General features: G+C 50.7%; 1 protein-coding gene across 1 annotated transcript in view; it reads left to right on the forward strand.

Annotated features, from left to right (window-relative positions):
• hectd2 (HECT domain containing 2) overlaps positions 1–17,169 on the forward strand; it is a 184,946-nt gene that overhangs the window by 97,924 nt on the left and 69,853 nt on the right. The window contains exons 15-16 of the mRNA XM_072445444.1: positions 659–723; positions 791–884. Of these exons, the coding sequence (XP_072301545.1) occupies positions 659–723; positions 791–884 (159 nt within the window). The remainder of the gene's footprint in view (positions 1–658; positions 724–790; positions 885–17,169) is intronic.

Genomic DNA, 17,169 nt, shown 5'->3' on the forward strand with positions numbered 1-17,169 from the left:
TGTTGTAACGTGTTGTAACGTGCTGTAACGTTTCGTGGCCTGTTATGACGTGCTGTAACGTGCTGTAACGTGTTGTAACGTGCTGTAACGTGTCGTGGTGTGGCCTGTTATAACGTGCTGTAACGTGCTGTAACATGTTGTAACGTGCTGTAACATGTTGTAACATGTTGTAACGTGTTGTAACGTGCTGTAACGTGTCGTGGTGTGGCCTGTTATAACGTGCTGTAACGTGCTGTAACATGTTGTAACGTGCTGTAACATGTTGTAACATGTTGTAACGTGTTGTAACGTGCTGTAACGTGTCGTGGTGTGGCCTGTTATAACGTGCTGTAACATGCTGTAACGTGCTGTAACATGTTGTAACGTGCTGTAACATGTTGTAACATGTTGTAACGTGTTGTAACGTGCTGTAACGTGTCGTGGTGTGGCCTGTTATAACGTGCTGTAACGTGCTGTAACATGTTGTAACGTGCTGTAACATGTTGTAACATGTTGTAACGTGTTGTAACGTGCTGTAACGTGTCGTGGTGTGGCCTGTTATAACGTGCTGTAACATGCTGTAACGTGCTGTAACATGTTGTAACGTGCTGTAACATGCTGTAACGTGCTGTAACATGTTGTAACGTGCTGTAACATGTGATCCTTGACCCCGGTGCAGCTGATGGGTTTAGCCGTGTACAACAGCATCGCTCTGGACATACACTTCCCTCTGTATGTTTACAGGTACGGCTCTGACTCTTTAGCACCAAATAGAACCGCATGACCTACAGTCTGCTCCTCTCTCCTACAGGAAGCTCCTGACTCCGCCCACTGCACCGTGTGACCCAAACGCCCTGGTAGGCATGGCGACGGCTACGTTAGAGGACTTACAGCAGGTCATGCCGGTATGTGTCATCATCTGCAAATACATCCAACATTCACATATGAAGTAGTTTGTGTCAATACGACCGAGACGCGAGTGTCGAGGACATTCAGCGCTTTCAACACAACGTCAATGTCAATCCTTTTAGAATGAAATGGTACTATTCTATTTCTCTGCACATCAAGCGGGCGAAAAGGAATATATTTGATGAACCATCCTCGTAACGATAATCAATCCGTCATTTTTTAGCTTGTGCTTCTGGTTTGGCTCAAAAAAGGAATGTTTATTTTCTACTCTTTTTGCTGCTCTTTTGTACTTCTATAACTTTATTTTGAGTTAAAAGTAATAACTTTGCACATTTCCCTTCAGATTGTTTTGAGTAATTTCACAAATCTAAAGAAGTTGGCCTTTTTAAAATCTCTGTGGAGCTCAACAAGTACATTTCTCATTTAAATTTGGCCATGAAAATTCAAATATGTAGAGTTAAAACAACACATTTATAGCTTACAATTTGTTAACATGTTTTAATAACTGAGTGGTTTAAACAGATTTGTTTCTTGTATTGGTTCTTCGTTAATGTAAAGTGTACAAAATGCATGAAAATCAGACTTCACATCATTTGTCTCCTTTAATGTTGTGAATTCAAGTCATTTGACCCTATGTTGTTATTCCTGCTCCTCCAGTGCATGTCCTGCCTTCCCCACCACCAGAGGGCGCCACAGCCTTGAGCACATCCCTGCAGCTCTGATCAGGGATTAGAGTAAAGCGCTTTATGTAATACACAGTGTCGTCTGATTTAGCCTCGTACATTTACTTTGACTTTTCAAACGGCGTAAACAGAGACAGTTTAAATGTGAGCTAAAGGTCAAATCCAGATTGTCTTTGAAAAAACAGCAATATTTGAGTCTACAATAGTTTTAGTTTTTATTTCATCTCAATAAATATTACAGACTTGACGACCACAAATTGTACTTTTTTTTCCGAAGCCTGATACAATTTTGTAGTATTTCTACTACTACACTGTGGCTTATTTCTGGTTCTAAAGGCATTAATTAAACAGAACCATTTAGAGCTGATATTTGTCTTGTGCCTCCACGGAATGAAATACAAATAAAAATGTCTCCGCTGTTTTGTAACAGTCTCAATAATCGTAAATAATCATTAAATTGTGATGTTTTTTCTCTAAATAATCCCAACACTAAAAGTATGTGAATTCTCTTTTTCATAAATAATGATAATTCATTTGACACTAAAAGACCCGCAAAGAAAAGACAAACATGACATAAAAGACACAATCTCTTGTTTACTGCCTCAAACTAATGAGAATGACAAACACTGCTGTCCAGCCTGTGCAAGGGTCAGAGTCCAGCCTGTGTCGCGGGCAGAAGCCGGAGGGGCAGCTCTGGTGGGACACCAGGATGGGGGGTGTCTTTTATAACAAAAAACACCACAGACAGTTTTATGGATTTAAAGAGTATTTCTTTACACCTTTTCCTCAATTTCAAAGTCGTTTTACTTTGTGGCGGGACAGATTTCACTGAAGGTTTGGGGGCTTCTTGTGCCGTTGTCGCACTACCACCAATCACTGCTGTTTGAGAGAGAGAGAGAGAGAGAGAGAGAGAGAGACCTTGTATAACCCTGTGTCAGTGCTGCTCTCGGCTCCGGAGCCTCGGAAACATTTAGCAACATTTCATTGAGCATCATTTGCTCCATGGACTTTTGCTCTTCTTTGTCCATGTGTCAGTCCTGCTGTTTACAAGTCCCTCTCCCTCCTCAGCCTGAGCAGCCAGTCCCTCCTACATTCTGTTCAAATGCAGAAGGGTCTGGAATCCAACCCAATCACTCCAATTTCCAAAGGGAGTGATTGACAGGCGGATTAACCAATCAAACAAACGCATCATCTGTTGGTGTGTAAACAAACATGGAGGACTACGAGGAAGAATAAACAGAACAGACTGAGCAACGACTTCTGCTGAGTCAACATGAGGTCAATGAAGTTCTGAATGTTCCAAAGATATTTGAGAGACGTCTTCTGCATGTGAGAGACACATGACACAAAGTCTTCTGCATGTGAGAGACACATGACACAAAGTCTTCTGCATGTGAGAGACACGAGACACAAAGTCTTCTGCATGTGAGAGACACGTGACACAAAGTCTTCTGCATGTGAGAGACACGTGACACAAAGTCTTCTGCATGTGAGAGACACGAGACACAAAGTCTTCTGCATGTGAGAGACACGTGACACAAAGTCTTCTGCATGTGAGAGACACGAGACACAAAGTCTTCTGCATGTGAGAGACACGAGACACAAAGTCTTCTGCATGTGAGAGACACGTGACACAAAGTCTTCTGCATGTGAGAGACACGAGACACAAAGTCTTCTGCATGTGAGAGAAACGTGAGACAAAGTCTTCTGCATGTGAGAGACACGTGAGACAAAGTCTTCTGCATGTGAGAGACACGTGAGACAAAGTCTTCTGCATGTGAGAGACACGTGAGACAAAGTCTTCTGCATGTGAGAGACACGAGACACTAAGTCTTCTGCATGTGAGAGACACGAGACACAAAGTCTTCTGCATGTGAGAGACACGTGAGACAAAGTCTTCTGCATGTGAGAGACACGTGAGACAAAGTCTTCTGCATGTGAGAGACACGAGACACAAAGTCTTCTGCATGTGAGAGACACGAGACACAAAGTCTTCTGCATGTGAGAGACACGAGACAAAGTCTTCTGCCTGTGAGAGACACGTGACACAAAGTCTTCTGCATGTGAGAGACACGAGACACAAAGTCTTCTACATGTGAGAGACACGTGAGACAAAGTCTTCTGCATGTGAGAGACACGAGACACAAAGTCTTCTGCATGTGAGAGACACGTGACACAAAGTCTTCTGCATGTGAGAGACACGTGACACAAAGTCTTCCGCATGTGAGAGACACGTGACACAAAGTCTTCTGCATGTGAGAGACACGTGACACAAAGTCTTCTGCATGTGAGAGACACGTGAGACAAAGTCTTCTGCATGTGCGAGACACGTGAGACAAAGTCTTCTGCATGTGAGAGACACGTGACACAAAGTCTTCTGCATGTGAGAGACACGAGACACAAAGTCTTCTGCATTTGAGAGACACGAGACACAAAGTCTTCTGCATGTGAGAGACACGAGACACAAAGTCTTCTGCATGTGAGAGACACGTGACACAAAGTCTTCTGCATTTGAGAGACACGAGACACAAAGTCTTCTGCATGTGAGAGACACGAGACACAAAGTCTTCTGCATGTGAGAGACACATGACACAAAGTCTTCTGCATGTGAGAGACACGTGACACAAAGTCTTCTGCATGTGAGAGACACGAGACAAAGTCTTCTGCATGTGAGAGACACGTGACACAAAGTCTTCTGCATGTGAGAGAAACGTGAGACAAAGTCTTCTGCATGTGAGAGACACGTGAGACAAAGTCTTCTGCATGTGAGAGACACGTGAGACAAAGTCTTCTGCATGTGAGAGACACGTGACACAAAGTCTTCTGCATTTGAGAGACACGAGACACAAAGTCTTCTGCATTTGAGAGACACGTGACACAAAGTCTTCTGCATGTGAGAGACACGTGAGACAAAGTCTTCTGCATGTGAGAGACACGTGACACAAAGTCTTCTGCATGTGAGAGACACGTGAGACAAAGTCTTCTACATGTGAGAGACACGTGAGACAAAGTCTTCTGCATGTGAGAGACACGTGAGACAAAGTCTTCTGCATGTGAGAGACACGTGAGACAAAGTCTTCTGCATGTGAGAGACACAAGACACAAAGTCTTCTGCATGTGAGAGACACGTGAGACAAAGTCTTCTGCATGTGAGAGACACGTGACACAAAGTCTTCTGCATGTGAGGAACACCGGGTCGGGAGCGTCCCTGTGCTGGACATGAAGACACTGGTCTCTTTTTATGAGACAAAGTTATTGACAAAGATGTACATCTCAGAATATTTTTGCTTCATCTTGATAACAATATTCCGCCAATATTTTTCACAATATCGGCTGAATATTTTACTTTGAAATTGTACCGCAAATACTTTTGAATAATTAATGAGAGGTCAGACCCGCAGGGTTAAAGTGCAATTCCAGATTCCTCAGGTGAATATCGCTGTTGTGTCCTTGGGCAAGACACTTGCCTCGCCCCCAGTGTCTGTGAACACTGGTGTGTGATAGGGCTGTGTTCAAAATATCGATACAGTGATATATCGTCAAGGACACCGATACGGAGTCCAGTGTTCACTTTCTACATGAACTAGTTCTTTTTTTCAATATTATTCTACAATGTTTCTAAATAATTTCCACAGCCTGAATACAACCACAGCAGCAATTATTGTATTAGTTTAATGCTGAAAATATGTGTCAGATTCATCTTCATCCAATTTTGAATCATTACCAGGATTTACATTGAAGGGACAGACTTCAGTGTGGCCACACTAGCAGTAGTAGCAGTAGCAGTAGTAGTAGTAGTAGTAGTAGTAGTAGCAGTAGTAGTAGTAGTAGTAGCAGTAGTAGTAGAAGTAGTAGTAGTAGTAGTAGTAGTAGTAGTAGTAGTAGTAGTAGTAGCAGTAGTAGTAGTAGTAGTAGTAGTAGTAGTAGTAGTAGTAGTAGTAGTAGTAGTAGCAGTAGCAGTAGCAGTAGCAGTAGCAGTAGCAGTAGTAGTAGTAGTAGTAGTAGTAGTAGTAGTAGTAGTAGTAGCACAGCAGCAGCAGCAGCAGCAGCAGTAGCAGTAGTAGTAGTAGTAGCAGTAGCAGTAGTAGTAGTAGTAGTAGTAGTAGTAGTAGTAGTAGTAGTAGCACAGCAGCAGCAGCAGCAGCAGCAGTAGTAGTAGTAGTAGTAGTAGCAGTAGCAGTAGTAGTAGCACAGCAGCAGTAGCAGTAGCAGTAGCAGTAGCAGTAGTAGTAGTAGTAGTAGTAGTAGTAGTAGTAGTAGTAGTAGTAGTAGTAGTAGTAGTAGCACAGCAGCAGCAGCAGCAGCAGCAGTAGTAGTAGTAGTAGTAGCAGCAGCAGCTTTCAGCCTCACAGTATATTCTCAAAAACATGAGGGAAAACTTACTGGGCAAAGCATAAAACTCACGTAACTGGTGGTAGGGCGACTCCTTGTAACTGGTGGTAGGGCGACTCCTTGTAACTGGTCATAGGGTGACTCCTTGTGACTGGTCGTAGGGCGACTCCTTGTAACTGGTCGTAGGGCGACTCCTTGTAACTGGTGCTAGGGCGACGCCTTGTAACTGGTGGTAGGGCGACTCCTTGTAACTGGTCGTAGGGCGACTCCTTGTAACTGGTCGTAGGGCGACTCCTTGTAACTGGTGGTAGGGCGACGCCTTGTAACTGGTCGTAGGGCGACGCCTTGTAACCGGTCGTAGGGCGACGCCTTGTAACCGGTCGTGGGGCGACTCCTTGTAACTGGTCGTAGGGCGACTCCTTGTAACTGGTCGTAGGGTGACTCCTTGTGACTGGTCATATGGCGACGCCTTGTAATTGGTCGTAGGGCGACTCCTTGTAACTGATCGTAGGGCGACTCCTTGTAACTGGTCATAGGGCGACGCCTTGTAACTGGTCGTAGGGCGACGCCTTGTAACCGGTCGTAGGGCGACGCCTTGTAACCGGTCGTAGGGCGACGCCTTGTAACCGGTCGTAGGGCGACTCCTTGTAACTGGTCGTAGGGCGACTCCTTGTAACTGGTCGTAGGGTGACTCCTTGTGACTGGTCATATGGCGACGCCTTGTAATTGGTCGTAGGGCGACTCCTTGTAACTGATCGTAGGGCGACTCCTTGTAACTGGTCATAGGGCGACGCCTTGTAACTGGTCGTAGGGCGACGCCTTGTAACCGGTCGTAGGGCGACGCCTTGTAACCGGTCGTAGGGCGACTCCTTGTAACTGGTCGTAGGGCGACTCCTTGTAACTGGTCGTAGGGTGACTCCTTGTGACTGGTCATATGGCGACGCCTTGTAATTGGTCGTAGGGCGACTCCTCGTAACTGGTCGTAGGGCGACTCCTTTTAACTGGTGGTAGGGCCACGCCTTGTAACTGGTCGTAGGGCGACTCCTTGTAACTGGTCGTAGGGCGACTCCTTGTGACTGGTCATAGGGCGACTCCTTGTAACTGGTCGTAGGGCGACTCCTTGTAACTGGTCGTAGGGTGACTCCTTGTGACTGGTCATAGGGCGACGCCTTGTAATTGGTCGTAGGGTGACTCCTTTTAACTGGTCATAGGGCGACTCCTTGTAACTGGTCGTAGGGCGACTCCTTGTAACTGGTCGTAGGGCGACTCCTTGTAACTGGTCGTAGGGTGACTCCTTGTAACTGGTGGTAGGGCGACTCCTTGTAACTGGTCATAGGGCGACGCCTTGTAACTGGTCGTAGGGCGACGCCTTGTAACTGGTCGTAGGGCAACTCCTTGTAACTGGTCGTAGGGCGACGCCTTGTTACTGGTCGTAGGGCGACGCCTTGTAACTGGTCGTAGGGCGACGCCTTGTAACTGGTCGTAGGGCGACGCCTTGTAACTGGTCGTAGGGCGACTCCTTGTAATTGGTCGTAGGGCGACTCCTTGTAACTGGTCGTAGGGCGACGCCTTGTAACTGGTCGTAGGGCGACGCCTTGTAACTGGTCGTAGGGCGACTCCTTGTGACTGGTCATAGGGCGACTCCTTGTAACTGGTCGTAGGGCGACTCCTTGTAACTGGTCGTAGGGCGACGCCTTGTAATTGGTCGTAGGGTGACTCCTTTTAACTGGTCATAGGGCGACTCCTTGTAACTGGTCGTAGGGCGACTCCTTGTAACTGGTCGTAGGGCAACGCCTTGTAACTGGTCATAGGGCGACGCCTTGTAATTGGTCGTAGGGCGACTCCTTGTAACTGGTCTTAGGGTGACTCCTTGTAACTGGTGGTAGGGCGACGCCTTGTAATTGGTTGTAGGGCGACGCCTTGTAACTGGTTGTAGGGCGACGCCTTGTAACTGGTCGTAGGGCGACTCCTTGTAACTGGTGGTAGGGCGACTCCTTGTTACTGGTGGTAGGGCGACGCCTTGTAACTGGTCGTAGGGCGACTCCTTGTAACTGGTCGTAGGGCGACTCCTTGTGACTGGTCATAGGGCGACGCCTTGTAATTGGTCGTAGGGCGACTCCTTGTAACTGATCGTAGGGCGACTCCTTGTGACTGGTCGTAGGGCGACTCCTTGTAACTGGTCGTAGGGCAACGCCTTGTAACTGGTCATAGGGCGACGCCTTGTAATTGGTCGTAGGGCAACGCCTTGTAACTGGTCATAGGGCGACGCCTTGTAATTGGTCGTAGAGCGACTCCTTGTAACTGGTCTTAGGGTGACTCCTTGTAACTGGTGGTAGGGCGACTCCTTGTAATTGGTCGTAGGGCGACTCCTTGTAACTGGTCGTAGGGCGACTCCTTGTAACTGGTCGTAGGGCGACTCCTTGTGACTGGTCATAGGGCGACGCCTTGTAATTGGTCGTAGGGCGACTCCTTGTAACTGATCGTAGGGCGACTCCTTGTAACTGGTCGTAGGGCGACTCCTTGTGACTGGTCATAGGGCGACGCCTTGTAATTGGTCGTAGGGCGACTCCTTGTAACTGATCGTAGGGCGACTCCTTGTAACTGGTCGTAGGGCGACTCCTTGTAACTGGTGGTAGGGCCACGCCTTGTAACTGGTCGTAGGGCGACTCCTTGTAACTGGTCGTAGGGCGACTCCTTGTGACTGGTCATAGGGCGACTCCTTGTAACTGGTCGTAGGGCGACTCCTTGTAACTGGTCGTAGGGTGATTCCTTGTGACTGGTCATAGGGCGACGCCTTGTAATTGGTCGTAGGGCGACTCCTTGTAACTGGTCATAGGGCGACTGCTTGTAACTGGTCGTAGGGCAACGCCTTGTAACTGGTCATAGGGCGACGCCTTGTAATTGGTCGTAGGGCGACTCCTTGTAACTGGTCGTAGGGCGACTCCTTGTAACTGGTGGTAGGGCGACTCCTTTTAACTGGTGGTAGGGCCACGCCTTGTAACTGGTCGTAGGGCGACTCCTTGTAACTGGTCGTAGGGCGACTCCTTGTGACTGGTCATAGGGCGACTCCTTGTAACTGGTCGTAGGGCGACTCCTTGTAACTGGTCGTAGGGCGACGCCTTGTAATTGGTCGTAGGGTGACTCCTTTTAACTGGTCATAGGGCGACTCCTTGTAACTGGTCGTAGGGCAACGCCTTGTAACTGGTCATAGGGCGACGCCTTGTAATTGGTCGTAGGGCGACTCCTTGTAACTGGTCTTAGGGTGACTCCTTGTAACTGGTGGTAGGGCGACTCCTTGTAACTGGTCATAGGGCGACTGCTTGTAACTGGTCGTAGGGCAACGCCTTGTAACTGGTCATAGGGCGACGCCTTGTAATTGGTCGTAGGGCGACTCCTTGTAACTGGTCGTAGGGCGACTCCTTGTAACTGGTGGTAGGGCGACTCCTTTTAACTGGTGGTAGGGCCACGCCTTGTAACTGGTCGTAGGGCGACTCCTTGTGACTGGTCATATGGCGACGCCTTGTAATTGGTCGTAGGGCGACTCCTCGTAACTGGTCATAGGGCGACGCCTTGTAATTGGTCGTAGGGTGACTCCTTTTAACTGGTCATAGGGCGACTCCTTGTAACTGGTCGTAGGGCGACTCCTTGTAACTGGTCGTAGGGCGACTCCTTGTAACTGGTCGTAGGGTGACTCCTTGTAACTGGTGGTAGGGCGACTCCTTGTAACTGGTCATAGGGCGACGCCTTGTAACTGGTCGTAGGGCGACGCCTTGTAACTGGTCGTAGGGCAACTCCTTGTAACTGGTCGTAGGGCGACGCCTTGTTACTGGTCGTAGGGCGACGCCTTGTAACTGGTCGTAGGGCGACGCCTTGTAACTGGTCGTAGGGCGACGCCTTGTAACTGGTCGTAGGGCGACTCCTTGTAATTGGTCGTAGGGCGACTCCTTGTAACTGGTCGTAGGGCGACGCCTTGTAACTGGTCGTAGGGCGACGCCTTGTAACTGGTCGTAGGGCGACTCCTTGTGACTGGTCATAGGGCGACTCCTTGTAACTGGTCGTAGGGCGACTCCTTGTAACTGGTCGTAGGGCGACGCCTTGTAATTGGTCGTAGGGTGACTCCTTTTAACTGGTCATAGGGCGACTCCTTGTAACTGGTCGTAGGGCGACTCCTTGTAACTGGTCGTAGGGCAACGCCTTGTAACTGGTCATAGGGCGACGCCTTGTAATTGGTCGTAGGGCGACTCCTTGTAACTGGTCTTAGGGTGACTCCTTGTAACTGGTGGTAGGGCGACGCCTTGTAATTGGTTGTAGGGCGACGCCTTGTAACTGGTTGTAGGGCGACGCCTTGTAACTGGTCGTAGGGCGACTCCTTGTAACTGGTGGTAGGGCGACTCCTTGTTACTGGTGGTAGGGCGACGCCTTGTAACTGGTCGTAGGGCGACTCCTTGTAACTGGTCGTAGGGCGACTCCTTGTGACTGGTCATAGGGCGACGCCTTGTAATTGGTCGTAGGGCGACTCCTTGTAACTGATCGTAGGGCGACTCCTTGTGACTGGTCGTAGGGCGACTCCTTGTAACTGGTCGTAGGGCAACGCCTTGTAACTGGTCATAGGGCGACGCCTTGTAATTGGTCGTAGGGCAACGCCTTGTAACTGGTCATAGGGCGACGCCTTGTAATTGGTCGTAGAGCGACTCCTTGTAACTGGTCTTAGGGTGACTCCTTGTAACTGGTGGTAGGGCGACTCCTTGTAATTGGTCGTAGGGCGACTCCTTGTAACTGGTCGTAGGGCGACTCCTTGTAACTGGTCGTAGGGCGACTCCTTGTGACTGGTCATAGGGCGACGCCTTGTAATTGGTCGTAGGGCGACTCCTTGTAACTGATCGTAGGGCGACTCCTTGTAACTGGTCGTAGGGCGACTCCTTGTGACTGGTCATAGGGCGACGCCTTGTAATTGGTCGTAGGGCGACTCCTTGTAACTGATCGTAGGGCGACTCCTTGTAACTGGTCGTAGGGCGACTCCTTGTAACTGGTGGTAGGGCCACGCCTTGTAACTGGTCGTAGGGCGACTCCTTGTAACTGGTCGTAGGGCGACTCCTTGTGACTGGTCATAGGGCGACTCCTTGTAACTGGTCGTAGGGCGACTCCTTGTAACTGGTCGTAGGGTGATTCCTTGTGACTGGTCATAGGGCGACGCCTTGTAATTGGTCGTAGGGCGACTCCTTGTAACTGGTCATAGGGCGACTGCTTGTAACTGGTCGTAGGGCAACGCCTTGTAACTGGTCATAGGGCGACGCCTTGTAATTGGTCGTAGGGCGACTCCTTGTAACTGGTCGTAGGGCGACTCCTTGTAACTGGTGGTAGGGCGACTCCTTTTAACTGGTGGTAGGGCCACGCCTTGTAACTGGTCGTAGGGCGACTCCTTGTAACTGTTCGTAGGGCGACTCCTTGTGACTGGTCATAGGGCGACTCCTTGTAACTGGTCGTAGGGCGACTCCTTGTAACTGGTCGTAGGGCGACGCCTTGTAATTGGTCGTAGGGTGACTCCTTTTAACTGGTCATAGGGCGACTCCTTGTAACTGGTCGTAGGGCAACGCCTTGTAACTGGTCATAGGGCGACGCCTTGTAATTGGTCGTAGGGCGACTCCTTGTAACTGGTCTTAGGGTGACTCCTTGTAACTGGTGGTAGGGCGACTCCTTGTAACTGGTCATAGGGCGACTGCTTGTAACTGGTCGTAGGGCAACGCCTTGTAACTGGTCATAGGGCGACGCCTTGTAATTGGTCGTAGGGCGACTCCTTGTAACTGGTCGTAGGGCGACTCCTTGTAACTGGTGGTAGGGCGACTCCTTTTAACTGGTGGTAGGGCCACGCCTTGTAACTGGTCGTAGGGCGACTCCTTGTAACTGGTCGTAGGGCGACTCCTTGTGACTGGTCATAGGGCGACTCCTTGTAACTGGTCGTAGGGCGACTCCTTGTAACTGGTCGTAGGGCGACGCCTTGTAATTGGTCGTAGGGTGACTCCTTTTAACTGGTCATAGGGCGACTCCTTGTAACTGGTCGTAGGGCAACGCCTTGTAACTGGTCATAGGGCGACGCCTTGTAATTGGTCGTAGGGCGACTCCTTGTAACTGGTCTTAGGGTGACTCCTTGTAACTGGTCGTAGGGCGACTCCTTGTAACTGATCGTAGGGCGACTCCTTGTAACTGGTCGTAGGGCGACTCCTTGTAACTGGTGGTAGGGCGACTCCTTGTAACTGGTCATAGGGCGACGCCTTGTAATTGGTTGTAGGGCGACGCCTTGTAACTGGTCGTAGGGCGACTCCTTGTAACTGATCGTAGGGCGACTCCTTGTAACTGGTCATAGGGCGACGCCTTGTAATTGGTTGTAGGGCGACGCCTTGTAACTGGTCGTAGGGCGACTCCTTGTAACTTGTTGTAGGGCGACTCCTTGTAACTGGTGGTAGGGCGACGCCTTGTAACTGGTCGTAGGGCGACTCCTTGTAACTGGTCGTAGGGCGACTCCTTGTAACTGGTCGTAGGGTGATTCCTTGTAATTGGTCGTAGGGTGACTCCTTTTAACTGGTCATAGGGCGACTCCTTGTAACTGGTCGTAGGGCCACGCCTTGTAACTGGTCGTAGGGCGACTCCTTGTAACTGGTCGTAGGGCGACTCCTTGTAACTGGTCATAGGGCGACGCCTTGTAATTGGTTGTAGGGCGACGCCTTGTAACTGGTCGTAGGGCGACTCCTTGTAACTTGTTGTAGGGCGACTCCTTGTAACTGGTGGTAGGGCGACGCCTTGTAACTGGTCGTAGGGCGACTCCTTGTAACTGGTCGTAGGGCGACTCCTTGTGACTGGTCATAGGGCGACGCCTTGTAATTGGTCGTAGGGCGACTCCTTGTAACTGGTCGTAGGGCGACTCCTTTTAACTGGTGGTAGGGCCACGCCTTGTAACTGGTCGTAGGGCGACTCCTTGTAACTGGTCGTAGGGCGACTCCTTGTGACTGGTCATAGGGCGACTCCTTGTAACTGGTCGTAGGGCGACTCCTTGTAACTGGACGTAGGGCGACGCCTTGTAATTGGTCGTAGGGTGACTCCTTTTAACTGGTCATAGGGCGACTCCTTGTAACTGGTCGTAGGGCAACGCCTTGTAACTGGTCATAGGGCGACGCCTTGTAATTGGTCGTAGGGCGACTCCTTGTAACTGGTCTTAGGGTGACTCCTTGTAACTGGTGGTAGGGCGACTCCTTGTAACTGGTCATAGGGCGACGCCTTGTAATTGGTTGTAGGGCGACGCCTTGTAACTGGTCGTAGGGCGACTCCTTGTAACTGGTGGTAGGGCGACTCCTTGTTACTGGTGGTAGGGCGACGCCTTGTAACTGGTCGTAGGGCGACTCCTTGTAACTGGTCGTAGGGCGACTCCTTGTGACTGGTCATAGGGCGACGCCTTGTAATTGGTCGTAGGGCGACTCCTTGTAACTGATCGTAGGGTGATTCCTTGTGACTGGTCATAGGGCGACGCCTTGTAATTGGTCGTAGGGCGACTCCTTGTAACTGGTCATAGAGCGACTCCTTGTAACTGGTCGTAGGGCGACTCCTTGTAACTGGTGGTAGGGCGACTCCTTTTAACTGGTGGTAGGGCCACGCCTTGTAACTGGTCGTAGGGCGACTCCTTGTAACTGTTCGTAGGGCGACTCCTTGTGACTGGTCATAGGGCGACTCCTTGTAACTGGTCGTAGGGCGACTCCTTGTAACTGGTCGTAGGGCGACGCCTTGTAATTGGTCGTAGGGTGACTCCTTTTAACTGGTCATAGGGCGACTCCTTGTAACTGGTCGTAGGGCAACGCCTTGTAACTGGTCATAGGGCGACGCCTTGTAATTGGTCGTAGGGCGACTCCTTGTAACTGGTCTTAGGGTGACTCCTTGTAACTGGTGGTAGGGCGACTCCTTGTAACTGGTCATAGGGCGACTGCTTGTAACTGGTCGTAGGGCAACGCCTTGTAACTGGTCATAGGGCGACGCCTTGTAATTGGTCGTAGGGCGACTCCTTGTAACTGGTCGTAGGGCGACTCCTTGTAACTGGTGGTAGGGCGACTCCTTTTAACTGGTGGTAGGGCCACGCCTTGTAACTGGTCGTAGGGCGACTCCTTGTAACTGGTCGTAGGGCGACTCCTTGTGACTGGTCATAGGGCGACTCCTTGTAACTGGTCGTAGGGCGACTCCTTGTAACTGGTCGTAGGGCGACGCCTTGTAATTGGTCGTAGGGTGACTCCTTTTAACTGGTCATAGGGCGACTCCTTGTAACTGGTCGTAGGGCAACGCCTTGTAACTGGTCATAGGGCGACGCCTTGTAATTGGTCGTAGGGCGACTCCTTGTAACTGGTCTTAGGGTGACTCCTTGTAACTGGTCGTAGGGCGACTCCTTGTAACTGATCGTAGGGCGACTCCTTGTAACTGGTCGTAGGGCGACTCCTTGTAACTGGTGGTAGGGCGACTCCTTGTAACTGGTCATAGGGCGACGCCTTGTAATTGGTTGTAGGGCGACGCCTTGTAACTGGTCGTAGGGCGACTCCTTGTAACTGATCGTAGGGCGACTCCTTGTAACTGGTCATAGGGCGACGCCTTGTAATTGGTTGTAGGGCGACGCCTTGTAACTGGTCGTAGGGCGACTCCTTGTAACTTGTTGTAGGGCGACTCCTTGTAACTGGTGGTAGGGCGACGCCTTGTAACTGGTCGTAGGGCGACTCCTTGTAACTGGTCGTAGGGCGACTCCTTGTAACTGGTCGTAGGGTGATTCCTTGTAATTGGTCGTAGGGTGACTCCTTTTAACTGGTCATAGGGCGACTCCTTGTAACTGGTCGTAGGGCCACGCCTTGTAACTGGTCGTAGGGCGACTCCTTGTAACTGGTCGTAGGGCGACTCCTTGTAACTGGTCATAGGGCGACGCCTTGTAATTGGTTGTAGGGCGACGCCTTGTAACTGGTCGTAGGGCGACTCCTTGTAACTTGTTGTAGGGCGACTCCTTGTAACTGGTGGTAGGGCGACGCCTTGTAACTGGTCGTAGGGCGACTCCTTGTAACTGGTCGTAGGGCGACTCCTTGTGACTGGTCATAGGGCGACGCCTTGTAATTGGTCGTAGGGCGACTCCTTGTAACTGGTCGTAGGGCGACTCCTTTTAACTGGTGGTAGGGCCACGCCTTGTAACTGGTCGTAGGGCGACTCCTTGTAACTGGTCGTAGGGCGACTCCTTGTGACTGGTCATAGGGCGACTCCTTGTAACTGGTCGTAGGGCGACTCCTTGTAACTGGACGTAGGGCGACGCCTTGTAATTGGTCGTAGGGTGACTCCTTTTAACTGGTCATAGGGCGACTCCTTGTAACTGGTCGTAGGGCAACGCCTTGTAACTGGTCATAGGGCGACGCCTTGTAATTGGTCGTAGGGCGACTCCTTGTAACTGGTCTTAGGGTGACTCCTTGTAACTGGTGGTAGGGCGACTCCTTGTAACTGGTCATAGGGCGACGCCTTGTAATTGGTTGTAGGGCGACGCCTTGTAACTGGTCGTAGGGCGACTCCTTGTAACTGGTGGTAGGGCGACTCCTTGTTACTGGTGGTAGGGCGACGCCTTGTAACTGGTCGTAGGGCGACTCCTTGTAACTGGTCGTAGGGCGACTCCTTGTGACTGGTCATAGGGCGACGCCTTGTAATTGGTCGTAGGGCGACTCCTTGTAACTGATCGTAGGGTGATTCCTTGTGACTGGTCATAGGGCGACGCCTTGTAATTGGTCGTAGGGCGACTCCTTGTAACTGGTCATAGAGCGACTCCTTGTAACTGGTCGTAGGGCGACTCCTTTTAACTGGTGGTAGGGCCACGCCTTGTAACTGGTCGTAGGGCGACTCCTTGTAACTGGTCATAGGGCGACTCCTTGTAATTGGTCGTAGGGCGACTCCTTGTAACTGGTCTTAGGGTGACTCCTTGTAACTGGTGGTAGGGCGACTCCTTGTAACTGGTCGTAGGGCGACTCCTTGTGACTGGTCATAGGGCGATGCCTTGTAATTGGTCGTAGGGCGACTCCTTGTAACTGATCGTAGGGCGACTCCTTGTAACTGGTCGTAGGGCGACTCCTTGTGACTGGTCATAGGGCGATGCCTTGTAATTGGTCGTAGGGCGACTCCTTGTAACTGATCGTAGGGCGACTCCTTGTAACTGGTCGTAGGGCGACTCCTTGTAACTGGTGGTAGGGCCACGCCTTGTGACTGGTCATAGGGCGACTCCTTGTAACTGGTCGTAGGGCGACTCCTTGTAACTGGTCTTAGGGTGACTCCTTGTAACTGGTGGTAGGGCGACTCCTTGTAACTGGTCATAGGGCGACGCCTTGTAATTGGTTGTAGGGCGACGCCTTGTAACTGGTGGTAGGGCGACTCCTTGTTACTGGTGGTAGGGCGACGCCTTGTAACTGGTCGTAGGGCGACTCCTTGTAACTGGTCGTAGGGCGACTCCTTGTGACTGGTCATAGGGCGACGCCTTGTAATTGGTCGTAGGGCGACTCCTTGTAACTGATCGTAGGGCGACTCCTTGTAACTGGTCGTAGGGCGACTCCTTGTAACTGGTGGTAGGGCCACGCCTTGTAACTGGTCGTAGGGCGACTCCTTGTAACTGGTCGTAGGGCGACTCCTTGTGACTGGTCATAGGGCGACTCCTTGTAACTGGTCGTAGGGCGACTCCTTGTAACTGCTCGTAGGGTGATTCCTTGTGACTGGTCATAGGGCGACGCCTTGTAATTGGTCGTAGGGCGACTCCTTGTAACTGGTCATAGGGCGACTCCTTGTAACTGGTCGTAGGGCGACTCCTTTTAACTGGTGGTAGGGCCACGCCTTGTAACTGGTCGTAGGGCGACTCCTTGTAACTGGTGGTAGGGCGACTCCTTGTAACTGGTGGTAGGGCGACGCCTTGTAACTGGTCGTAGGGCGACTCCTTGTAACTGGTCGTAGGGCGACTCCTTGTGACTGGTCATAGGGCGACGCCTTGTAACTGGTCGTAGGGCGACTCCTTGTGACTGGTCATAGGGCGACTCCTTGTAACTGGTCGTAGGGCGACTCCTTGTAACTGGTCGTAGGGCGACGCCTTGTAATTGGTCGTAGGGTGACTCCTTTTAACTGGTCATAGGGCGACTCCTTGTAACTGGTCGTAGGGCAACGCCTTGTAACTGGTCATAGGGCGACGCCTTGTAATTGGTCGTAGGGCGACTCCTTGTAACTGGTCTTAGGGTGA

The sequence above is a fragment of the Eucyclogobius newberryi genome, unplaced genomic scaffold (assembly GCF_026437365.1).
Source record: "Eucyclogobius newberryi isolate DKJ021-1_F unplaced genomic scaffold, fEucNew1.0.hap1 SCAF_149, whole genome shotgun sequence".
In the NCBI taxonomy this organism is placed as follows: domain Eukaryota; kingdom Metazoa; phylum Chordata; class Actinopteri; order Gobiiformes; family Gobiidae; genus Eucyclogobius; species Eucyclogobius newberryi.